General features: G+C 40.0%; 1 protein-coding gene across 1 annotated transcript in view; it reads left to right on the top strand.

The window, feature by feature from the left end:
- LOC116988220 (CUB and sushi domain-containing protein 2-like) overlaps positions 1-27,138 on the top strand; it is a 517,997-nt gene that overhangs the window by 92,083 nt on the left and 398,776 nt on the right. Inside the window, exon 3 of the mRNA XM_033044775.1 lies at positions 1,682-1,794. Coding sequence (XP_032900666.1) covers positions 1,682-1,794 — 113 coding nt within the window. The remainder of the gene's footprint in view (positions 1-1,681; positions 1,795-27,138) is intronic.

Raw genomic sequence — 27,138 nt, 5'->3', positions numbered from 1 at the left:
GCACCTTGGTATGCATGGACAAGCTGGGACTAAGGACTTTTTCTGTGCTGTATCTTGTCCTTTGCACGTTCACTTAGTCCTGTTCTCCAACCATCAGGAATTATGCTATCTCTGTTTCTCATATCAAGCTCTTTGATTATATCTTTATGCATCACTTTGGCAAACATTTGTACATTAAATCGTCCTTTATAAATATGTTGTTTTTGAACGCACCAAGTGAGCAGCAGAACAGTGGGCTCTGATTTCAACCTTGCACCATGTTGGTGGCGCTGGTCCAATTAATAATCAACCACACAATGATGAGTGAGTTTCTGGATTACTAGCCGGAGCTCTGAATCATTGATTTCATGTTTCATTCAGATATCAGCACAGTAGATGGGGGATTAAAATTCAAGTGATTACATTAAAAAATGGAATTTGCTTGGGACAATAATCATTAAGCTGTTGTTGCAAAATTCCATCTGGTTGAATGATGTTTGTCGGAGAAGGAAGTCTGCTGTCCTTGGCTGCTCTGATCTGTATGTGATTCCAAACTCACCAATGTCATTGACTTTTAATTGTCTCCTCAATTCAGCTCCACTTGATGATAGACAATAAATGCTGGCATTTCCTGTGATGTTCACATCTGGTGAATGCATTTTTATATAAAACAAGTAATTTTTGCAACATAAGCAGTCAAATTAGGGTTGTGCTCTAAGGTGGTGAGCTGCAAACCTACTTGTGCTTCCAATTTACATTGACGAGAAATCCCAGCTACATTTTGTTGGGAGAACAATTTTGCAGGCTGTATTTCTTAGAAATATAGGTCACTCCAAAAATAGACTAGTATTTATAAGGAATTTAATAATTAACCCTTGGAAGCAAACCAGCATAGGGAGGAAAGCTAACAAAGCTCTGGTCTAAAGATGCATATTTACCAGTAGAAATACATGGCTGGTTATCAGAGATGCACTGATGTTTTTGTAAACAAATCAAAACAGAACCAGTGAATTGCGGAGGGATTACATTTTTTTTTATCATCTATAGAAATCTGAAAATATTTTACCTTGTTGAATGAAATATGATGATAATCATATACACAGTCAGAATTATTGCTTAATAATCATTCTGTTACTGAAAGAAAAAAAACAAATTTAAATGTATGGGATTTCTTTCCTCAGAGAAATCAGATCCAACTGCATGGATTTTCTTGATTTTTGTTTAGAAAGTTTGATATTTCATCTTCTATCATGTTCCATATGTCAGTCTCGATCTTTATCTTGGTCGTCTAAAGTTGTTTAGAATGGTTGTTAAAAAACAAATGCCTTTCAACTTTTGGTTTACTGTATCATAATTGTTCAGTCAGATTTCTCAGCCCGATTAATGACTTTGGTCTTGTTGGTATCTTCCGGGGCTTGAAAGGTGATAGCATTAAGAACCTCACAAAGGGCAGAGCTACACAAACACCAAGTTGGAAATTTAGTGAATAGTTTCCTTTGATCCACATCCCACACCAGGAGAGCACCAACCAGGAAAAATTCAGGTGAATTAAGAAGAGTGTGCAGTTCTAATGAGGCCAATTTGACCTCCTGTTTCATCTCTTTGCCTTTATAATTTAGTTTTATCTTAATGATTAATCACTCCAATTTAACATTCAATGAGTTTAACATTGCTGATTACATTGGTTTTTTTTTAATTACAGGTTAACAGGATTTCAACTTCCTTCTCCAATTGTGAGTTCTGGATCTGTACTCACATTGTGGCTGATCAGCGATTATGCCGTGAGTGCTCAAGGCTTCAGGGCAGTCTATGAGGGTAAGTAACTGTTTCTTGTTGGAAATACCTTCCTGTGTTGTTGTATATTGTGTTGCTGCAAAGAAAACGCTAATGCTCACTCAAAACATTGTTGATGAGACATTATGTTAAATGAAGGCCTCCTATTCATCAATCTCAAGTTCAGGAAAGGCATCTTGGAGATATATTTGTTGAATTTTGAAAATAGGTTGGCTTTGAGGAAAATTATTGCTAATTTATATTAATCGCTAATATAAAGATAGGAGTATGCTATGTTTTGAAAATTATACTACACAAGATTTATTTTTAAATGCTGATGACAAAAAAGGAAAGTACACTAAAAAAGATGAGCACCACTAGACACCAATATATTAACAGAAAAAAAAAAAGGTTTTAGCCTCAGGGAGGCTTGGGTAACATCCTCACGAAAATATTGTTTTGAAATTTGCATTTGCTCAGATAATGTAGTCGCCATTGGCTGGTTGGAAGAAGTTGCATGATCATCTAGAATTAGACACCAGTTGTAAACACTTGTTATGAGTTGCAAGAACATACACATTTCTCTCATGTGCCTGTGCGATGCACATTAGTATCACGTTCTCACACATGGTAATGAAAATACAATAAGATCTATTGCTTAGAATTGTTGGGAGTGGGAAAAAAAGTGAAAATTCATCCTCCTGAGTCTTTTCCACAATGTCGATGAATATTATTTTCACTTTTTAAATTCAGCCTACACAATAAGGGGCAAAACGAAATGATAAGAGCAAGAAAACATGAATGTAATCAATGCAGGAAGCTGTACTGGTATGTCTGCCTTGCTATTGTACGGTGAAATGAATCAAAATGTTATGTATTTGCACAAGTAAAAACAAGTATGAGTTTACATGATACTGTTTCTTTAATTAGAAATTAATTCAGTGTGACAAATGGTAATGAATGAATAAATGGATTATTTGAAAGAAAATGACACTGGTTTTCTGATACAGCAAGAGTTACTGAGATTTGAACTGCACACCAGCCATATGTTGCTAGATGTGTGACTGCCATCACTTGATAACAAATGTGCATTGCTTTACACAGCCAGGTGCATAGTTGACTCATCAGACATCTGATAATCAAGATTAATCACGACTTAGCAGGGGAATTCAATAGCAAATAGATGTTTTGTGATGTCGCTCTAGATAATGAACTGAAACAGAGAACATTCCAGGTTTGCAATAAAGTTGGTGCAGAAACAGCTAGAGACAAATTTAATAAGAATCAGCCTAAAGTTCCAATGTAGGTTAGCTCTGCTTGTATCATTGATATAAATGTGTACTTAAGTTTGCAATTTCATCAGCAACTAAAAACAATTTATAACGTGTTTTTGTCAATGAACAATAAATACTTTAAAATACAAAAGATCCAAATGTAACATATGTATGCATATTTCAGTTTGGTTTATCTTTTTGATTTATCATTAGATGTTACAGCTTTGAAAGCTGTCAAGTAGGAGTAGACTGTGCAGCAGTGGTATTCTCTGTTACTGCTTCAATAACAGAGTATGAGTAGGGCTACAATTGAGTGGAGTTGGAAATAATTATTCAGAAGTAGTTGCTAATCCTTCAAGATGTGGCTGATATGATGTGACTTTTTTCCTTTGTTTAATTTATTACATCCACCAGGGGCGCTGCATGATAGGTAGCCCCGCCAACAGTCTGTCTTTTTTTTTGTCTTTTAAAAAAAAAATGTTTTAGTGCGTTTTAAAATATGTATAAATGTTCTCCAGTTTGTTTTATGTGGGGAAAGGGGGTCGGGGGAAACCTTTTCAGTTTCTTACCTTGCCAGAGATGCGATTTTTTCCGAATCGTATCTCCGGTCGCTCTGCGGCCTCCATCCATGGAGCAGGAGGCCTCCTCGGACTGACTTTGAGCCCCACCGCGGGTCGAGGACTTAAAATCGGAGTCGATCCCTTGCCTGGGATTGCTCCAACTGCGACCTGCGGACTTTACATCGAGAGGCTAGTCGGGAGCTCCAACGATGCAGAGGTTCGACCAACCTGGACGCAGAGTCCGATCGCTGGTGCGGGGAAGCTGACTTCCCCCCCCAATGCAATAGCTGATCCCCCGATGCAGTGGGCTCAAACACCGCCGGCTACTGGAGTCAAGATCGTCTCGCCAACGGAGGGCTCGAGGCCCCCGACTGTGGGAGAACAAAGAAGAGAAGAGATTTTAAAAAAAATTTCCGCCTTCCACTGGTGGATGTTTATGGTAAAATGTATTTTGTGTGTTCCGTTGCTTTTTTATTTGTATGACTGACTTGGCAATTGAAATTCCTCGTATGTTGCAAAACATACTTGGCTAATAAAGTATTATTGTGATTGTGATTTTCAAAAGTAATTATTTGATTTTGATGAGCATGCTGATTTTAAAGCTGTGCTAATTCATTGTCAGTCAAATATATCAAGTGTATTCAAGAGCATCAAGAATTTGAAAAATCTCTTCATCATATTTTATTCCTCCTTTTCCCTATCTATGTCTGTATAGATTTCAGGCAAGTTAATTTGATATTTGTGTTGAGAAACACTGATCTATTATCAGTGTGGGTACTAATTGGCACTCATAAGATTGGAATGTTTGTGCAAATTCAAGGTGGACTTATGAAAAGCAAAATCATTTAATCAATGCATTTGCAGTTTACATTTTTAACCAGAATTGTCGATGAGAAATCAAAGAACTTCATCAAAAGTTACTGGAAAGGAAAGGATTTCCATGGGAGTAGTGTACAACAGATTTATTCAGATGTAATGCTAGGATGTCATCTATACAACATTCACTACCCTACCCTCATTGATCACCTCCTCAAAATACATTTAATAAATTATGATTATTGAATGCCCCTTGTCTCATTTTAACCAATCTCAGAATATTCTTATTGGATTTTTTTGGCAGAATGGGCAGAATCTGAGATTGGAAATGTATCATTGGTAAAAAGGACCATTGATGAAATGTCAGTGACGAGGCAGCAAGCTTGTAATGTTATATAATGCAAATGACACACTGGACTCAGGCAATGCAGACCTGGCAGAGGAAGTAGTTGAGGTCGGTACAATTACAACATTTAAAAGACAGCTGGATAGATATATGGATAGGAAAGGTTTGGAGAGCTATGAGCCAAACTCACGCCAATGGAGCGAGTCTAAATGGGGCATTGTGGTCGGCATGGACGAGTTGGGCCAAAAGGCCTGTTTCTGTGCTTTATCACTCTATGACCATATGATTCTAATTAAAGTAGTTCAACAGATTCAAAATTATTGGACAATTACAACAATCTCTAATGATTTCCTCTCACTACAGCTGTTAATTGACTTTATTTTGTATCAGGCAATCAAAGTGTAACTTTTGGCAGTGATATTTTATGAGATGTTGTTAAGATTTTTTAAGGGAAAATTACATGCAGTATGCTGATTATAAAATTTGATTTATCTTTGAACATTTATCACAAATATAGACATTCACTTTTAATATTATACATTGTGAAATAAGCAAATCTTATTTTCGGGCTTGAAGTGGTCTCATTTTGTTCAGAGATATTTCAAGTCCTTATTCTTGGATAGAGTGGATGTGAAGAGGTTGTTTCCACTAGTGGGAGAGTTAAGGACTAGAAGTCATAGCCTCAGATTTAAAGGACGTTCTTTTAGGAAGGGGATGAGAAGAGATTTCTTTAGTCGGAGGGTGGTGAATCTGTGGAATTCTTTGCCACAGAAGGCTGTGGAGGCCAAGTCAATGGATATTTTTAAAGCAGAGATAGATAGATTCTTCATTAGTATGGGTGGTAGGGGTTATGGGGAGAAGGCAGGAGAATGGGGTTAGGAGGGAGAGATAGGTCAGCTATGATTGAATGGTGGAGAAGACATAATGGGCCGAATGGCCTAATTCTGCTCCTATTTCTTATGACCTTATGATATTCTTGCATTAAAGCTATCCCAATGGATGGGCAGTTGCCAATGCGACTCATCAACAGTGGAAAGGGGAGATGAGATAAACCAAGCTGGCATTAAACAAGACTGATAGCCAGTCAATCAGGTTCTCGTTGTAATATTGAACAAAATTAATATTCACCTAAAAGCATATTCAGGGGTTACTTTAGCATGTGATTTATAATGATAAGTAATGTCAGACAAATTGAATTAAAGTGTCTGGAGCAAATAATAGAACATTACAATGGAAGAAATTTCAAGGATGTTGTGTGTGTGCATTTTCAAAGGCACTTGATGGGGATAGGGCACAATTAAGGACTTGAATAACTGCAACAAGCTGCAACTTTGAGCTGCAGCCAGATCTGAAGATTGATCTTACCCATGTCAGTTAAGATTTAATGAGGTTAAAATGTGAAGTGATGTATTTTGGTGGAAAGAATGAGGACAGGAAATATAAATTAAATGACACAATGCCAAAATTGTGGTTGAACAGAGAGACAGGAGTTCAGACACACAAATCTTTGAAATAGGGATAACAACTTGATAACACCTAGCTGTTATTAATACAGATATTGCACAGAAAGGCTATGAAATGAAACTAAATCTGTACAAGTTATTGGTTGGATAGAATATTGAACAGCATATTTTAGAAGAATTGCAAGTGTAGGGAGGTCTATGGAGAATGGGAGTTAGTGCATGGAATTTGAACAAGAGGTTCCATCTAAATTAATCTCATTAACCCACATTTGCTCATATTCCTCTAAACCTTTCCTATCTATAATCTGTCCAAGTGTCTTTTAAATACTGTAATGGTACCTGCTCAACTATTGCTTTGGAAGCTTCCGACACTACATTCACTGACATTTCCGTCACCTTTAACTTCCTTCTCCCCACCCCCACCACGGTCAATCTGAAGAAGGGTGCCAACCCGAAACGTCACCTGTCTATGTTCTCCAGAGATGTTGCCTAACCTGCTGAGTTACTCCAAAGTGAATCACTTTGACTTTTTCTAAATCAGCATCTGCACTTCCTTGTTGCAAAATATCACTGAGTTCTGTGGGGATCAGATGGATTGAATCTAATGTTTGGTGGTTAATTCAATTTTTTGTGAAACAATGTAAGCTGCCAAAGATGAATTGAATAGGAACTGACTGGACACATTATACAAGGAGAAAAGGAAGTGGCGTCTAAAGAATTCTGGATGACTAAAAAATTAAACCTTAAACCGAAACAGTGAAAGCAAATTTATGGTGAATGTCAGATGCATAATTCAGCAGAGAACTAAACTGAATATAATAAGTGCAGCGGAAGAATGGAGGAGATAATAAAAGGGACAAAGGGAATGCATGAGCTTGGTTTAATGGGCAATAAAGAAATAAGCCAGAAATGGTACAAAGCATTAAAGTGATCAGGAAAGACAGAAGGAAGGTGAAGTGAATTGGAAGCCAACAAAGTGATGGAGGCATCCCTGAGTTACGAAGTGAAAAGGTCGCCTGTGACTACTCCAACAAAGACAGTGCTTCCAATATTATTATAAAGGGGACAGCAGCAGCAAAATTGGAAATTATAAAATGAAGAGGAAGAGGGGAGGGAAAAGAAGGGGAATAAAAGGGGAATGGGGGATACAAAAATAGGTGAAGAACATACGACAGAGGAGAAAGGTCAGTGACGGGGTGGTGGGGGGTGGTGGTGGAGGAGAGGGGCATAGGAGAAGCGTATGTGCACCAGGATGATGGGGCGGGGGGGGGGGGGGGGGGGGGGGATGTGGGGGTAGGAGGATATTACGTTTATTAGAAGAATTCAACGTTTATACCATTGGATTGTAAGCTACCCAAGCAGAATATGAGGTGCTGTCCCTCCACTTTGCGAGTGGTCTCACTCTGGCAATGGAGGAGGCTAAGGATTGAAAGGCTAGTATGGGAATGGGAAGGGGCATTAAAATGGTTAGCATCCAAGAGATCCAGCAGGCCTAGGTGGACAGACCACCAATGTTCATCAATTGTTTAATCTCTATTGGATCTCGGCAATGTAAAAGAGGCTACAACAGGAGCACTGAATGCATCACATGAGGTCCGAAGATGCACATGTTAACTTCTGTCTCAACTGGAAGGATTGCTGGGTTGTGAGAAAGTAAGTGTAATGACAGTTTGTTACACCTCTTGTAGTTGCAGGAGAACGTACCCGGCAAGAGGGTGAATTGGGTAGGAAGGGATGAGCGAACCAATGAGTTGTGGAGGGAGTGCTTTCAATAGAAAGGTGTGACAGTGTTATATCTCTTGCAGTTGTAAGGGAATGTACCTGGGAAGTGGGCAGGTTGGGTAGGAAGGGATGAGCAAATAAAAGTTGCAGGGGGACTGAAAATAAGTTTCTCTGATGTGGACTCTTTTACATTGGATAGACCAAGTGTATATTCGGCGACCATTTCAAATAAAACACAGTCTGAAGAAGGGTTTCGGCCCGAAACGTCGCCTATTTCCTTCGCTCCATAGATGCTGCTGCACCCGCTGAGTTCCTCCAGCAATTTTGTGTACCTTCAAATAAAACATGCTCTGTTTACCAAAGCCTGCTGAATCTCCCAGTTGCGAAACATTTTAACTCCTCTTCAAATTCCCATACTGACATGTCCATGGCCTCCACTATTGCACAGTGAGGCTACATGAACCTGAAAGAACACACCTCATATTCCTCTTGGAAGGTTTACAACCCAATGCTATGTTTTATTAAATTCTCCAAAGACCGCGGCATACAAGTCAAAAAATGGTACAGGAAATCTCGCTACGATCTTTGCAAAGCCATCAGGAATGCAGAGACAATAGAGGGACAAACTTAGATCCCAGTATATAGTCACTCGGACATCCGTCCACCGTAGCAGGGCCTGAATACTATAACTGGCTGCAAAGCAAAGTCGAGCAACATAGCTGGTGATAGTGCAGCCCTTCCTGATGACATCCATCCCATCAGACTCAAGTGTGCCTTTTCCCATGCTCACTGTTGCAGAAGTTAGAATGCCCTTCCTGAGGGTAAACTCATGGAAAACAATTGGCCTGGATGGAATCCCTGGCCACGTCCTTAGAAACTGCACAAACCAACTAGTAGGAGTATTCACATATATCTTTAATCTTTTCCTACTCTGTTCTGAGGTACCCACCTGTTTCAAGAAGACCACTATCACCCCAGTGCCGAAGGAAAGCACGATTGTATGCCTTAAAGATGACCATCTAGTAGCCTTGAAATCCACCTCATGAAGTGCTTCAAGAGGCTCATATTAACTGCAGCCTACCAAGCAGCCGTGAACTACTGCAGTTCACGTACCACCACCACAGATCCATGGCTGATGGCACCTCCCTGGCCTTACACTCATTCCTGGAACTCTTGGAGAGGAATGACACCTATGTCAGATGCCTACACAACCGGACTTCCTGACCAACAAACAGCAATCAGTGAGGTTAGATGACAAGTCATCCTCTGCAATAATCCTCAACACTGGTGCCCCACAAGGATGCATTCTCGGTCCCCTACTATACTCCTCATACACTCATGACTGCACAGCCAAATTCCAATGCAACCTAATTTACAAGTTTGCAGAAAATACCACAGTAGTGGGCTGGATATCAAATAATGTTGAGTGATTAGATTGAGAACGTCATAGTATGGTGCCGAGACAAGAACCTCTCAATGTAAGCAAGACCAGGGAAATGGATTTCATGAAGTGAAGCAGTACACACACCATATGTTGATGGCGCCGAAGTAGAGATGGTCGAAAGCGTCAAGTTTTGAGGAATAAATATCATTAGCAATTTGTCCTGGACCAGCCACATCGAAGGTATGGCAAAGAAATGGCACCAACGCCTCTACTTCCTTCGAATGCTGAGGAAGTTTGGCATGTCCCCAACAACCCTCACCAACTTCTACAGATGTGCCGTGGAAAGCATTTTATCAGGATGCATCACAGCCTGATTTGAAAACAGCTCCATCCAAGACATCAAGATCTTACAGGAAGTTGTGGACTGAAGCCCAGACCATCACGTAAACCAATGTCCCTTTGATGAATTCCATCTACACTGCCTTGACAAGGCCACCAGCATTATCAAGAACCAGTCTCACCCTGGTCACTCTCTCTTTCCCCCTATTCCATCAGGCAAGAGGCACAGAAGTTTGAAAATGCATGCTTCTAGAATCAGGGACAATTTATTCCCAGCTGTGATCAAGCAACTGAACAGTCCTTTCATCAGTTAGAGAGGGGTCCTTACCTCCTATTTACTTCATTGGAGATGTTTGAACTATCTTTAATCAGACTTTATCAGACTTTATCTTGCATTTAATGTGGTACCTTTTATCATCTATCTGTACATTGTGGTCAGCTTGATTGTATTCATACTGTATATAGGTTTTTTTTGACTGGATAGCATGCAAACATAAACTTTCCACTGTAACTCGGTACATGTGACAATAATAATCTAAACTAAACTAAACCCATTCCAATTTCAGCTAATACCTCCCACCCTGCCCCAAGGGTACACATTTCTCCCACAACCTGCTCCTTTCTCCCCCTTCATATGCTCATCTCCCTTACTCATGTCCCCCATTTCCTTTATATTGCCCCTCTTTCCCATCCCCCCCCACCCCCTTACACCCATATCCATCCCTCTGGCATTATATTTCTTCACTCCTTATCCAATATCCTTTTGGCTCCTTTTCATCTCAGGCAGCTGTTGCATACTCCAACCATCTGTGTCAAACCACCATCACTTGTATCCACCTATCACTTACCAGGCATTGTCTCACCCCCCCCCCCCCACCCCTCTCTCTACTTTCCCAGTTTTCTCTGATCAATCAGTTTGAAGAAGGGTTGCAAGCCAAAATGTAGTCTGTCTATTATCATCACACATGTTGCTTGAACCATTTCTTCAACCATTTTTGTTTTTCCTCAAGATTCGAGCGTAAATAGTTTCTTGTGTCCAAATCTGTTCAAAAAAGGAAGGGATGGAAATGGCAGCATTGGCCACTTGGGTTAAGGTGGGAAGCTTTTAGAGGCATTAATCTGGTACAGAAATCTGTGCTTAGAAAAAAATGAGAGAATAAATGAAACCTTGCACAGATTTATTGAAAGTAAATTTTGTTTGACAAACCTATTTTTTTGTTGTTGCAGTAATATAGGAGTGGACTATTGGAATGCAATTGATTTTATTTGTATGGGCATTTACAAATGTACGGGTATTATTATATCTTTAGCTTATTTGGAAAATTGAAATCATGGTATTAATAATATGTACAGTGCATAAGGCCAACGTTCGTAGATGTAACATTAGTCACTAATGTTATAATAAGAGAGGAAGTTCCAGTGAACAGTTGAAACAGACAGACGAGTAGCAGATTAAATTTGACAGACAAAATGATTCACTTTGTGCGGACAAACAAGAAAGGGTACAATAAACAAACTGCACAATTTTAAGGAGTGTGACCAGGTCCTTAATGACTCAGTGGATATGCAGTGACCTGAAAGAAAGTATGCGGAAGGAGAATGTTTTATAGTTTTAATTAATTAAATGAATGAATGGTTAATGGTCATGATATAGCAGTAAGGATATGGAAGCCAGTGAATGATAAAGTCAATGTAGAACGGTACAGCATAAACGTATGTCCGTTGGCCCCACACGTTTGTCATCATAATGCCAATTTAACGGAACATTTATCTGCACGTAGTCTGTATCCCCCTATTAAACCTGCCTGCTTATGTGTATTACAAAGCTACATTGTGGTGTGGCTGCAAGGGAGATTCATTTCTTCAAAGCTTTTTGATTCTCCAGCTCATCTTCAACTCTGTTTTGTTAGTATATTCTTCATAGAATGGACTCTACATTTTAGTTTACTAATCCCTCCATAAACTTCCTTTGGACTATCTCTGTAACTATTGATTTAAGAATCTGCAAGCTGAATACATTTTGCTGCGCCATCTCCCTTGAGGCTTTATTTATCACTGTCACACTCGCTTCCGAAACCTCTGGTGGTGTTATTTCCCCTTCAATTTCCTTTTGAGACTTAATGTTCAACTACTTGGTAACTTCATACTGAGTAACTTCCCCCTTGTTATTTATGGAGGATATTAAATATAGTTAAAATGGAATGTTATGCAACCAATATATTAGATGGCTTTTCAGAATATAATCATATTGGAAGAAATATACCACATAAATTTCTGAAGTATCACATCTGTTCTATTATTGCACCAAAATCTACTGTTTTCTGCTAATTTGTTTCATGTGAAATGTTTAATGAGAATGTTGACTTTTCAATATATCAGGACAGAGCTCCAAATGTTTATTTTAATTACTAAGATCAGTTGTTTTGAAGTGATATATTAATTTTGGGATAAAAATAGTTTAATTGAATTTCACAGTGAACATGTAGAAAGGCCATCTGTTGCTTGTGAAAAATACTTACTATGTTTATATATACATAAAATTTGTGCTCAATTGCAAAATAACATTTTTTAATCATAATATCCAATAATGATAGTTTGCAGAATTATTTTTGCCAAGGAGTGTATATTGAACACCAATATTATATCTAGTGCAATGGTATTTAGTGCTGGTTTCCATGAGAAACTACAAACATTTCCAGTGTACGATGTGAATTTTAACTATCAAGTTTGTTTTGTGATGTCAGTATTTGTCCATTTATATTGGATTTACAGGCAGATTTCAATACTTTATATTCATCGTTGCTCTTTGTCAGTGTCTCTTTTTCCTCATGATTTCTTCTTCTTCCTAGATTTTATGCAGTGCAACACCACTCAGTTTATGTTTGTGCCCATTATTGTTACAAACGATGTGCAAATTATAATGCGCATAACTGAAATTAGATACTAGCCATTTCGCCCATTGCTCCTGCTACAACATTTAATTGGACATGGATGATTAGTATGTCGTTCATGCAAATGTCAATGTCAATGGACCCATGGTCTGCCTTTTGGGAGAATAATGGGCCTGTCCCACTTAGGCAATTTTTCATGTGAATGAAAAACCGGCGACTGGAGTGGCGACTGTCAGAGTGGAACACACACATCGCTTCCTTCACCAGCCCGTTATACAGGCGGGGGACAGGGCAACCGGGGGGAGCGCTGTCTGAGTGAAATTCACACGGTGCAAAGCCAATGTGATATAGACACACACTACGATGAACAGGAAGGTTGGCGCTGTAATTAAGACAGTGAAATTCAGACAGCGCTCTCCCCCACTTGCCCTGGCCCCCGCCTTTGCGATGTATTTGTGTGTTCCACTCTGACAGTCGCTGTTCCAGTTCCCGGTTTTTCAGGTGACTGCCAGCAACTTGACAGTTGCCGGCAGTCAGCTGAAAAATCACCTAAGTGGGACAAGCCCATAAGACTGAACATTGTATTATAGGTCTGCTCTTACTGAAAGTTTGGATATTATGGGAGGCTTATACATCAAATCTCTTTGAAATTAGTGCCAACATATTAATTCCTTAATTAATTGTGTGCTGAAATTACTGACTTGTAATTTATGTTTACGTCTGGTGTCTTGTTCGAATATTCTTAAACTATTCTGCTCTATATATTCCCTGATAAAAAGGAAAATTTTGTACTACATTCATGTTTTTTAATCTGACACTTTCTTGACCAGTTATGTCCTCCTCTTGGCCTCGGGCATTGCATATCTCCTTGGATTTCTTACACAAGTGACATACAAAAACATTTAAGATGTGTCAAGATGAGCACATGAATCACCAGAGCACAGAAAGTTCTGAATCAATTGCTGAAGATAGGATTAATATGATAAGGTACCCACTGGCAGCAGCTGCGGAGCATTTTTGAAAGTGGGGGAGGCTGAGCACCGGCTCGGGGGATACACAGCGAAGGAGCGGAGTGACCGAGCTGGGGGGTTAGGGGGGGAATGGTGGTTCGGGGGGCTGCCACTGGTTGCACCGTCACCAGGGCGAATTTGACGCAGAGACTCTCACGGCAACGGCGCAACGATTCCTCCTTGCCTTCGGCATTGATGCTACTCCATGGGCGGAGCTTCAGTGAGCAGCTCGCCAGCCCCGCAAACACTCGCCAGCCCCGCCTCCCCGTCCGCATCTGCCCCCGCCGCTGCTTCTGCTTCCATCCCTCCTTCTACCCCAGCTCTCCAACAACCACGACCAGGTTGCTCAGAGCATAGCAGCGCCTCGTCGAAAGCCGGAGACTGAAACATGTCTAGCCATAAAAGTGGCAGGGCTGTAGCCCCCCCAGCCCCCCCTGGTTCCGCAGCCCATGACTGGTCAGTTTGGACGTAATAGGCCAAATGGCCCATTTCCATGCTCGTGACTCTGATTCTAGAAAAGCTGTTCCCCAAAAGGTATTTTACTACCTACAACTGATATTTAAGAGTATTGCTGTTAGCAAATAGACCACAACCGATATTCCGGGGGTCACCATCCACCATAAATATATTCAAGCCAACTATTTTATTGAAAAAGGTTAGGGACCAAAGCCAGATATTCTGACTCACTACCTGATTCCTCAGACACTTGCACCAATGACAAGACAGCATCTACACAAGCATGTTTAAGAAGGAACTGCAGATGCTGGAAAATCGAAGGTAGACAAAAGTGCTGGAGAAACTCAGCGGGTGAGGCAGCATCGATGGAGCGAAGGAAATAGGCAAAGTTTCGGGCCGAAACCCTTCTTCTTCTTCAAATTCTTCTGCACAAGCATGATGAGATAATCACTGCTTTGTGGGATGAATTCAGTCTCAGAGTACGTAATGCAATCAATGACATCTAAGCCAAATAGCCTGCTTGAAGGGCACTCCATCTCCCTCGTCAATGATCAAGTTTACCATCATTTGCACACAATGACTTCTTTGCAGACCATTTAGCTGGCCCTTCAACTCAATTTCTACTGGATCAGAGGTAAGGGAGCTCTATTTTCCAGTAACGTTCCGTTCTCTCCACCCCCCAAAACCACATACCATCGGAATGTAGATTTGTTGATCATTTATTATGTTGTCGCAAAATCTAATGACATTGATAAGATGTTCTTCTAGCAACATTGTAGAAATAACATTGGTACCTCTTCAATGTTAGTTTAGCTCTGTGTGGAGGTGGATATAAAATATTTGATATTTTCATTATTTCCATAATCCAAACAATATTTCCGCTTTTTGTTAATTTTCCTATTTATATACAAAGATGTTCCTTTGATCTGTTTTGGCATGTTTTAATATTTTATTCTGTATTCTTTTGCTTGGTAATGCTCTATTCATTTCCAAAATCTTTCCAATCTCGTGACTTGCTTGTCATTATGGCAACGTGTTAATGTCCTGTGTGTTTTCACAAATTCTCTAACGTGAATTGATTGAAACACTGTCTTATTTAGTGACAATTTCTAGTAAGGAATATATATCCATTGATGGGTATGCATTATTTCTTTAAATGTGTATCTTTGGATATCTGTCATATCTTTGAATTTCCTCATCTAACTCAGTAACTATTTCTTGATATTAACATAAATTGTTGATGGTTCAGTTTAATACTCAGTTCAGGATTTATGACATTACCTTCAGAGTTTCATATGGAGGTTTTCGTATTAAGATCACTCTTCCCCAGAGGATATTCTAACGTCATTTGTAATTAGTCAGTTTCATTGCACAAAAATTAATCTGGTTAGATGTAATTGACAGGATATTAGCAGCTTGGAGCAGAATTCCTAGAATTTATAAATAATTGATTAAATTTGGTATTCTTATTCACTGTTAATGGAAATATTGAATAGACTGTGTTTTGCACAGTGTTATATTCGTCAATCTTTTAAACTTTAAATAGGTTGCTGGGGCTAAATGATACAATACTTGTTTTGTGAAATGTTCCTACCGTGAACTAATTTAAATTCAAAGTTACCATACAAGAATACAAACAAGGTATTAATTAAATTAACTCAATTTAGCTAAATCAGGAAGGACATGCAATTACCAAGATTATTAACTGGTTACAATATCATAGCTTAAATTTGGAAAAAATCTAATCAAGACAAATTCATGTAAAGCTACCTAATAGTGTGAAAAGCAGATGATAAATAGAGACACAGGTGCTAAATAACTCATAGCCCCAGTGAGTTCCTGTAAATCAACATGAATTATAACATAATAAAGCCTGAGATTGTTGTAGTCAGTCAGTTATTTTAGACAAAGTCCCCAGATATTTCTTAAGTTAACAGCATTAAACTGACATTTCATCAAACATCTGCGTGTGTGCGTCGCTTGTAAAGTTTTTCTCCCCCCTCTCTTCTGATGAGGTGGCAGAGACAATCTCTTTGTTTCCCTGGCAATACTGGTATTCATCGCTGAAACTGATTGCCAACAAACTCTGCATGGTAATGCAATTTGGAGCTTTCTTTGCTATCATCTCTACCCACCTATTCTTTTTGAACATAGACTAGTTCTAAATTATCAACACTGGCGGTCGTTTAACTGTATGCACATGTAACCAGCTTGATAGCTTTACTATTGGTAATGGTAATATCTTTTCAGGCAAGTTGCTGCATTCATTGTGGGGCTTGTTTGTTTCTTTGCCCCTTTAGTGAAGGTTTTTACAAAGTAAATTGAAGAAAATTAGCAGAGATGGAAATGAACGCCAACTGTGCTGTGACTCGCTGAGCGAACTGATCACTTTTACTATTTTAACTTCAAATGGATCGCAATTCAGTCAGCCGGGGGTTGGTACATGCGCTAAAATGCTTCTGCCCTCATTGCCCTAGTTGTCATGAATAGATGTAGAATCCCTGTTAATAGCCGTTCAGTGTGGTGACCAGAACTGAAAGTAATAGTTGGATATATGGCCTAACAAATGTTTTATTCAGCGTAATCTGCATAATCTCTCCCTTGGTATTTTATGGTCGGAGGAGTAAAGGCAAGTGACCCATCGTCTGTTTCAGTTCACAAGGTGATAATTATTTTAACTTCAGGTAGCCCTCATTATTCTAACATCAGGTAGCCCTTGCTCTCTGTCTTCATTTCGCCCCCCCCCCCCCCCCCTCCGCTCCCTTCCCAGTTCTCCCACTGGTCCCACTGTCTCCGCCTACATTCTTTCTTTGTCTTACCCCCTCACCTGACATCAGTCTGAAGAAGGCTCTCGACCCGAAACGTTTACAATTCTTTCTCTCCATAGATGCTGCCTCACCCGCTGAGTTCCTCCAGCATTTTGTGTCTGCCTTCGATTTTACCAGCATCTGCAGTTCATTCTTAAACATTATTTTAACCAGCTTGTAGCAGGCCAAGATCGGAAGCAAAGGAAATCAGCAATTATTTATGTGAATGAGGCTGGTCAGGTGGAAAGATTATCAATGGAGAGTACTTTCAGTAACACTGTAATTCAGTAACACTGAGCATTGTTATGGAAAAAGGACCAAATTAAAATAAGAGCATACGTACTAAACTGAGATGAGGCCAAGGTGATAGATTGAGATTGGGAAATAACATAACAAAACTTGGCTGGAAACAGTTTATTTGAATAACTTAAATTAATTTAACCACGACATTCAAGGGTTTCAGTGCAAACATGCTCCAATAAAGAAAATTGGTGTTGTCAAGTCTTTTAAATCTTGCATATTCATATTCTAACTAACAATTGAAATTATTTTGGAGGAAAGTATAGGAAGGATATATATATCCATTTTTATGTAGTTGGCAGGAATTTAATGAGACTTTTGATAAAGTCCCACAAATTAGGATGGTCAAAAAAGTAAAAGTGAAAAAAGGAGGGTGGGAAAATTAATGCAAAACTGCTTCAGTGACAGAAATCAAAAGGTAATAACTAATGTGTGTGTGTTTGTCACTGGAATCTGTTACCACTAGACTTTCATAGGGGAGGTTGTTTAACTATCTCGAGTTGGTTAAACTAAAATTGTTTTCTTCTGAATAGTGGAGACTGAGAAGAGACTAAGTCAAGATGTGCAAAATTATGAAGGATGTTCCTCTTGGCAGAGGGCTCAGAAAGTAAGGTCCATAGTTTTGCAGTAATTGCTGAAAGGTTTACATGGGAGATGAGGATTTTTGTGAAATCGATGTGCGGTGGGAGTCTGACAATCATTCCCTGAAAAGGTGGTGGGGATAAAAATTACCTTAGTAGTACTTAGACATGCACTTGACGAGTCATGTAGAGCTACGGACCAAAGTAACTTAGTTTAGTTTAGAGACACAGCACGGAAACAGGCCCTTCGGCTCACCAAGTCTGCGCCGACCGGCGATCACCGCACACTTACACTATCCTACACACAATAGGGACAATTTACAATTATACCAAGCCAATTAACCAACCAACCTGTATGTTTTTGGAGTGTGGGAGGATACCGGAGAACCCAGAGAAAACCCATGCAGGTCATGGGGAGAACGTACAAACTCCGTACAGACAGCACCCATAGTCAGGATCGAACCCAGGTCCCTGGCACCTTGACACCCTTGGAAGGTGAAATTTGATTGAGTCACTCTTCAATCGAAACAGGCCGGCACAGTGGCACACAGGTGGAGCTGCTGTCTCACTGTGCCAGAGATCCGGGTTCAATCCTGATCTTGAACACTGTCTGTATGGAGTTTGCACATTCTCCCTCTTGCAGCGTGGGTTTCCTCCTGATACACTAGTTTCCTCCCACAGCCCAAATGCCAGTTTGTAGGTTAATTGGTCTCTGTACATTGCCCCCTAGTGCGTAATGAGATAACTAGTGTGAACGGGTGATGAATGGTTGGCGTGGACCTGATCGGCCGAAGGGCCTGTTCCCATGCTGAAACTATAAACTAAATCTGCTATGATTGCATGTTTTGTATGATATACCACCAGAAAAATCTCTTCTGATCTGTGCTATTCCTTCCATGTAATTCCAAGCAAAATGATCTCCTCTGCTGCAAATATGCTTCTTAATAATGAGATTTAACTGCAATACCTATTATTTGCCTTTAATTACATACAACCCTATATATTCATTTGTCAAAATAAAATGTTTCAGCAGATCTCATTAGAAAATCTACTTACATTTATCAGCAATCTTTTTCAAATTATATTCAATATAAGTGTGTTGCAGTTCCAAATATTAAATCAATGAATAATTGCATATTATTTAAATGTTTTGAATAAATGAAGTTGAAAATGGGATTAACTATGAAAAATTCAATAACACTACATCAACTGTTCACTTTGTATACATAGATTTTATCTCTGAAAAAAACATCCCAGGAAGGAAGTTTAAGTATTTAGTGCTACTGATGATGAAAAGCAAAATGTGATAAATCTCCAAGTTGTGATGGTGTGTAACTTAGAGAGGGAACTTGCAGGTAATAGCATTGATTGTCCTGCTTTGATTCCTAATCTGAATTGTGTTAGCCGACCACATTCACTGCATTGCAATTAACCTGCCAGAGCTTATGTCCTCCCATTCTTGTATTCTGGGAAGTAGCAAGGGCAGGGTGCCTTGGATCAAGTACTTACAGCTATATTGTAGTGTTATCAAGCATGCAGAAGAGATTCTATGCCGTGTGTGTTAGGAGATGATGGCGACGTTTTTAAAGTTCAAAATGTCAATAACTTGTAAAATATAAATTAAATGTGAATGCATCTCACTCTCCCTCTTCAGTCCCCTATTCCCCTCTTCCATTATCCTCCTTCTCCCAACCCTTCACCAACCCTCCTCTGCTTCCTCCCCTCATCCCCTCCCCTCCTCCATTACCTCACCATCCCTCTTCCTTCCCCTATCCTCCGCCATTCGCCCTCATCTCACAGCACTCCCTCCTCCTCCTCTTCACCCTCCTTCTTCTTTCCCCTCCCCTCCCCCTCACCTCTCCCTCCCTTCCCTCTCTTTTCCCCTATCCTCAGTCACTCCCTCCATAACCCCTCTCCCCTCCATAACACCCTCCTTTCCCTCTATTTCCCTGCTTCCCCACTCCTCATGTACCCCCATCCCACTGCCCCACTCTCTCTCCTCACCTCCCCCACATTCCCCTCCCTCTCCCTCCCTACCCCCTCCTCTCCCCCAATCCCTCCTCCTCCCCACTCTCCCTTCTCACCCCCACTTTTCCCTCCCTCTCCCCTCTCCTCTCCTGCCCCCCCCACTCCTCACCTCCCCCTATCCCACCACCCAACAATGACAATCACAATGATTTTAAAAAAATGAATTTCTCCATGAAAATCCCGTTTTTTCTTTAACATAACGTAAACACAATGTTAGCTGTTAATGAAAATGGAATTTGATTATTTTTGATTATTTTTTAAATAATAAAATCAATGTCAATGAAAACCGCGATTATTTTATGTAAATTAAATTCGGGATCCCATTGAGACATTGAATGCGGCTGACGGGCAGGGAAAGTATAAAAGTGTTTTTTGTAAAGTTTGAAATGCCAATAATGTAAAATATAACATCAATGCGAATGAAACTTGGTACTGCACACCTCAGGACAATTGTGACTAAGGTGGGCCAAACATTGTAGTGCTATCATGTATCATATTGGTGGAGTTTCCGGAACACACATGCACGCAAACAAACAAGATGAGAGTTTGTGTAAATACCCCGGGGCAGGGGGAGTGTGAATAACCTGGCCAGTGTTAGCTGCCTATTTGAGCTGGGGTTGATAATTCTTTACGGCATTGGCTGTGGGGGGCCACAGCCAGTGCGGAGAAGAAGTGGCAACCCCAGTTCTACTCCCGCCCAGCCAACTAACAGGCCTCGCCGCTCCGGTCTCAATGCCTCCTTGATGGCCGCGTAAAACCCCAGCCGGGTCGTCGCGGGTAGTAGCGCGGTCGGAAAAAGTGGAATGAAACCAACGTTAAGTGAAATCGTGAGGTATTATTCACAGAAGTAAAAAATGGCAACGTCTTTTCACAACAGTGGAAATTATGTGAATGAAAGCAACGCTAATTAATACAAATTAGTGTAAAAATCGTGAAGTCTTATCTTTAAAGATAGCAAAGTCAGAATGATGCATCAAAGAATGCATCAAACAGTGAGAATGAAACAGGTCGTCCATTGGGGAGGTGTTGAAGCAATTGAGGAATATTATGGAAATGCGGCCATCCCCCTGACATCACTGGAAGCTCGTGGAATATTCTGTGTGTGAAATGGGCTCCACGCCGAGCCACCGTTCCAAAGCTGATCATTTTGAAAGGAAATTCTTTGAATTTTTTTTACTTTAATCAGCAATAAGTGGTGAAATAAAGCATAAAATCATCAGTGAAGCTGATTCACTGCTTAGATGGGGAAAATATGAATCAGAATATGTAAAAATCTTATCGTTACCGTGTAGTTTTTTTGAGAAAATCCAAAGACACACACATATGCACACATATACACACATACAAGATGAGAGTTTTAAAGTTATATACTTGACCAAGTGCAGACCCGCTGCTCCCCCAACGCACCCGTTCCCTACCCGTAGTCCCCACAGGCGGCGTGGTCCTCCAACTCAAGCCGTTCCCGAATGTAAGTGAAGCTGATCACTGTTAGCCGAGCCATTGTGATGTCATCAGTTGAAGCTGGTCATTTTAAATTCAAAGTATTTTGATTTTTTAAACTTTAATCAGTAATAAGTCGAGAAATAAAGCATAAAATGTTCAGTGAAGGTGTCCTCTGCCTAGAGGGGAAAAATGTGAATCAGAATATGTAAACATCTTGTGAAAGTTGGCATTTTTAAAGCTTTAATGGCGAATAACGTGGAATATAGGATGAAATCTTCAGTGAAGCTGATCGCTGCTAGCCGAGCCATTGTGACATCTCAGTGCAAGTTGGTTGTTTAAAATTCAAAGTCTTTTGATGTTATTAAACTTCTTACTTACTTTTAATTAGTAATAAGTCGAGAAATGAAGCATAAAATGTTCAGTGAAGATGTTCTCGGCCTCGAGGGGAAAAATGTTAATCAGGATATGTAAACATGTAATCGTTACCACGTAGTGTTTTTGCGAAGATGTAAAGACAACCAGATATACACACACATATATACATATACACACGTACAATATCAGACTTTTAATAAGTATATGATATGATAGACAGACATATATATATTCCTAAATCTCTCATCTTGTTTGTTATATCTGAGACAATAGATGGAACAAACCTATAGGTCTTTGGGGTGTGGGAAGAAACCAGAACACGTGGAGGAAACCCACATGGTCAATAGACAATAGACAATAGGTGTGGAGTAGGCCATTCGGCCCTTCAAGCCGGCACTGCCATTCAATGTGATAATGGTTGATCATCCCCAATCAGTACCCCGTTCCTGCCTTCTCCCCATATGCCCTGACTCCGCTATCTTTAAGAGCCCTATCTAGCTCTCTCTTGAAAGTATGCAGAGAACCGCCCTCTGAGGCAGAGAATTCCACAGACACACAACTCTCTGTGTAACAAAAGGGAGAATGTACAAATTTAGTATAGACAGCAGCCGTAGTCCGATTGAACCCGGATCTCTGGCGCTGTAAGGCAGCGACTCTACCGCTGCGCTACTGTATCACACAAAATCAGAAATTATTTTTTTCTGAATATTTTGACGTACTCCTTTGGGCTAAATTGATTCAAAAACATCAATGATTAGGGCTTAATTGCTGCTGATGTGAGGGTCAGGATAGGATTTTCGATGGTTCTGGAGAAATCTATGGCAAGTAATAGTTAGCATACAATCTTGGGAAAGAGCTGGGATAAGAACGGTTAATGCATAATTTTGGGATGGAGGCTGGTTATGATTTAAAGATAACAATGGACATGCCCCATTGCCATACTACTGGGCGCCTTGGTGTTCTTTTTACCAGACATCCCAGCCCAACAGGCTCGAGTATTCAATTCATCAGGTGCCGAGCAGGAAACACAGCTAACAAATGAAACAAGACTGCCATTAATATTAGCAGGATCATTGCATATTTGGTCAGCAAAATTTCAGTTTCTCCAAGACCCTTCCAGAGGTATTTTTTCATTGTTGAGGTCCATCATTTGTTTGTAAGAAGCCTGGGCTGCAAGTAAAAAGAAAGCCATGGAGTCTCATAATTTTTAACCCAATGCAAAAAAAAGAAACTGTAGCTGTAATGAAGAATCTTGATCTTGAGGTGAACATGTTTCCAGAAAACAAAAAGTCCAGACGTTTTAGAGTTTAGATATACAGCATCTCTTCGGCCCATCGAGTCCAAGGCGATTATAGATTACTCGTTCACACGGGTTCTACGTTATCCCACTTTCTCATCCACTTGGGTACTGTCGCAATGTTTACGAAACATTTAGACAGGTACATGGATAGTATAGGTTTAGATGAATATAGGCCAAACACAAGCAGGTGGGACTAGTGTAGATGGGACATGTTGGTCGGTGTGGGTAAGTTGGGCCAAAGGGCTTGTTTCCACACTCTATGACTCTTTGACTCTCCCGACACACTAGAATCAATTTACAGAGGCCAATTAACCTACAAGCCCATATGCGTTCGGGATGCGGAAGGAAACCAGACACCTGGAGGAAATCCACATGGTCATAGGGGGAATGCGCAAACACAGCACTCGACATTGGGATCTAAACCAGGTCTCCGGTGCTATGAAGCAGCAGGTCTACCAGATGTGTCACTGTTCCCCCCCCTGTACCGTCACTTGAATGAGACACTGCAGGTGTGAACCATCTATCTTGTGTCATAGATGAAAGCTAACATTGAGAAGTTATTTTTCCAATAGATCTTCTTAAGGCAGAGAATGGACACAAAATGATGATTCAGTTATCACACATCAAAAATAAATAGACAGCTTTTCTGATTCAGCAAAAGGAGATAAAGTATTTCCGGTGAGGGCAAGATGGGCTGAAGGGCCTGTTTCCACAATGTAAGGCTCTCTGAATTTAATCTGAGGTTAATACAATTAATGTGCTTTTTTATTCTTAGTTCCTACAAGAAACATTAGTCTTAAAATTAATGAAATGCACCAAATATGTAGTATGAACAGAATAATATATAAGGTACAATGTCAATACCTCATCAGATTACCAGTGTCATCATTGCATTTGGTCTCTGCTGACAGTTAACCAGATACTATTATAAAATATAATACAGTTAATAATATCCAGTTATTTAAGGTTACATTATTTTATATATCTGAGGGATTTATTTTATCACAAAGATAAGTTTTCAAACTGTCTGTAAAAAATAATATTCAAGGTTCTCATGGTGAGTGCAGATGTTGTTAAGGGAATGTAAGGTTTCCTTAAAGTGACTTAAAGAAGTTCTGCAGAAGCCAAATGTTAGCAGTCTCTGATCTGACAATTTTCCCAATTTGTTTTTAATTGTTCATTATTTAAGAGTCAGAAGTGCTATTTTAGTTTGGTCCTTATGCGTGAAGGCATTCAATTAAAAATGAAAATATTCTCTTTCAAATTGATGTGTGAAAAAAACAGATTTATTGGATTTGGTTAGGAGTGAAGTTGGGGTAAATTGGTTGACTTGGGCAAGTTGGGCCAAAGAGCCTGTTTCCGTGCTGTATGACTCTAGATCCTAATAAGATAACTCACAAGTCCGTATGTGGTCACCGTTAAAATTTGTAGCCTAATTTCATGCTTTATATATTTGTGCATTTGCTGAATATTGTCACATTCATCATGGATTTGTAAGATTACACAAATGCATTGATGTGATGTGACCTAACCTTCTGGGCTCTCTTACCATGTAGGACCTTGGCAAAATCCGTAAAGGCATTGTGCACTGGCATGCCATCATCAATCCTCCAAGTAACCTCATCAAAAAGTTTGGTGAGACAGAATTTCTCATGCATGAATCTTTGCTGACTATCGCTAATCAACACTAGCCTATCCAAATGCTCATAAATTCTGTCCTTCAGAATCCGATCCAATAACTTACCCTCCACTGATGTCAGACTCATTGGCCTATCCTTGCACCCTTTCTTAAATAAATGCATAACATTAGCCACCCTGCAGTCTTCCAATATTTTGTTCTGTGGCTAAAGATGATGCAAAGATGATGATATCTGCCAGTGCCCCAGTAATTTTTCCCTAGCCTCCCACAATGTCCGAGAATCCATTCCCTCAGGCCCTACGAATATATTCACCTGATAAGGGTTGAGCAGCTCAGTTTATGAAGCTGATGGTTGCAGGAAAGTAATTGCTCCCGAACTTGATAGTGTGGTACTTCAGATTCCCCCCCCCCCCCCCCCCTTGCCCAATGGTAGCAGTGAGAAGAGGGTATGGATTGGATGGTGGAGATCCTTCATGATAGATGCCATCTTCTTGAAGCAGCACCTCACATAGATGATTCAGATGGTGGGGAGGGCTGAACTTGTAATAGACTGGGCTGCTGAGCCCCCCACTCTCAGCAGCCTTTTGTTTTCCTGTGCATTGGAATTGCCATATCAGGCCATGATGCGGCAAGCCAGGATTCTTTCCACAATGCATCTGCAGAAGTTTGTTTGAGTATGCGGACACATGCTGAATTTCTTTGAACTTTGAAGGAAGTAGAGGTGCTGGCACACCTTCTTCATGATTACATATATGTGCTGGGCTGTGGCATCACTCAACCGGGTGTTCTGTCTCACTCCTGTACAGTGATTCTTCATCAGCTATAATTAAGCCAACAACAGTGTCTCACAGTTATAGATAGCATTTGGCCTGTACTTAGCCATGGGTGTAAAGAGAATAGAGCAAGGGTCTAACCACGCGCAATTGTGGCGCACTTGTGTTGATCGTCAGTTTGGAGTAGATGTTGTTACTGATTTGCTCTGATTGAGGTCTGCCAATCAGTTTGTTGCTAATTCAAAAGTGTTGCTTTGAATTAGCAACTTTGCTGATGATCTAGAGTAGCCAAATGGGGCCGTAATTGGTAATTTGGATTTGTCCTGCTTCTCGTGGACCGTGCATAACCGGGCAATTTTCCAGATCGCCGGGTAGATGCCAGTGTTGTAGTTGTACTGGAACAGCTTGGCTAAGAAAGCGGCAAGTTCTGGAGGACAAACCTCCACATTATACCATCACATAACTTCACGTTCTCTTTCATTCCTTTTGCTTCCTGGGTGGATTTATACCACCAAACTATTTAGGTTTGCTTTTACAAAAAGTAGCATTGTCTGGAGCAAAATACATTTCCATGTGATTTATTTCATAGAATTGCGTAACTGTTTGCCTTGATCGTCTGCCTTTCCCCATCTTTGGACGACTTCCAGAGTTTCAGCACTCTGAAGTTAAAAAGATAATACCAGCTGCCTTTGTTATATTACTGCTTTAGTGCTGTATTGCCAAGGAATCATTCTGCTGATTATGATGTTCCTTTTTCAGAGCATAGCACAATGCAAGAAAATATATTATATACACCATGCATTGTGGGGGATAGAGATAATCAGTCTATGGAAACAAAAAGTGATGTGTGTTTGGATCCTTGCCAGCAATGCAGTTATCTGGCATTGTTTGTTCAATGCACAGTCAAATAGCTTGTTTACTGTTGGAGGAACTGGGCAGTTTGTCAAATGCCGACTTGCCACATCTCCACAGTGGCTACTGTCCAGCTTGAAAGAATTTGGATTTTGTGCTAAATACTTGCTCGAATATTGTGAAGCTAAGAGAAGTGAGAATTGATAAATGGATTCCTTGCTCCTTACTGATGGGTATATTCCAGCAAATGTTGGGATTTTATATGTGGGACTGTGGGATGTCACTATGGTTGCTGTTTTCATATTGAGGAAAAGGGAAAACATTTAAAACATTAGTTAATCCACTGTCCACATGTTTAGTTTAGTTTAGAGATACAGCGCAGAAACAGCCCACTGAGTCCGCACCAAGCAGCGATCCCCGTACATGAACAATATCCTACACACTCACGGGTCAATTAACCTACAAACCTGTATGTCTTTGGAGTGTGGGAGGAAACCGATCTCGGAGAAAACCCACGCGGTCACGGGGAGAACGTACAAACTCCGTACAGATAGCACTCGTAGCTGGGATCGAATTATATTTCTGTTTATTTTGTTATTTTGAAAGACTACCTTCTTGGTTTTACTTTTTTTAAATTGGAGAATAGAGAGAATGAATCTGCATATTTGACCAGTTCCTGATTTTTGCAATACATTTTGATGACCAATTCCAAAACTGCAGTGATAAAATAAAAAGGCAAGTTATCTACTGAGTATGATTGTAGCCCATCCAGGTGGGATAGAACTAGTCAAGGCTTTCAGAGCAACACGATGCAAAACTCCCTTAAATGTCCTTTAATAATAATAATAATAATAATAACTTTATTTATAAAGCACTTTAAACAACTGCAGTTGCCACAAAGTGCTGTACATGAGAACTCGTGAACAAAAAGCTATTACAAACAATTAAAAACCATTAAAAACCGTAAAACGAAGGACTATAAAAAACACACTAAAAATTAAAAGACATTAAAAGCACTAAAACCAGG

The sequence above is a fragment of the Amblyraja radiata genome, chromosome 27 (assembly GCF_010909765.2).
Source record: "Amblyraja radiata isolate CabotCenter1 chromosome 27, sAmbRad1.1.pri, whole genome shotgun sequence".
In the NCBI taxonomy this organism is placed as follows: domain Eukaryota; kingdom Metazoa; phylum Chordata; class Chondrichthyes; order Rajiformes; family Rajidae; genus Amblyraja; species Amblyraja radiata.
Note: the sequence above shows the minus strand (reverse complement) of the source record. Positions and strands in the feature narration are given on the sequence as shown.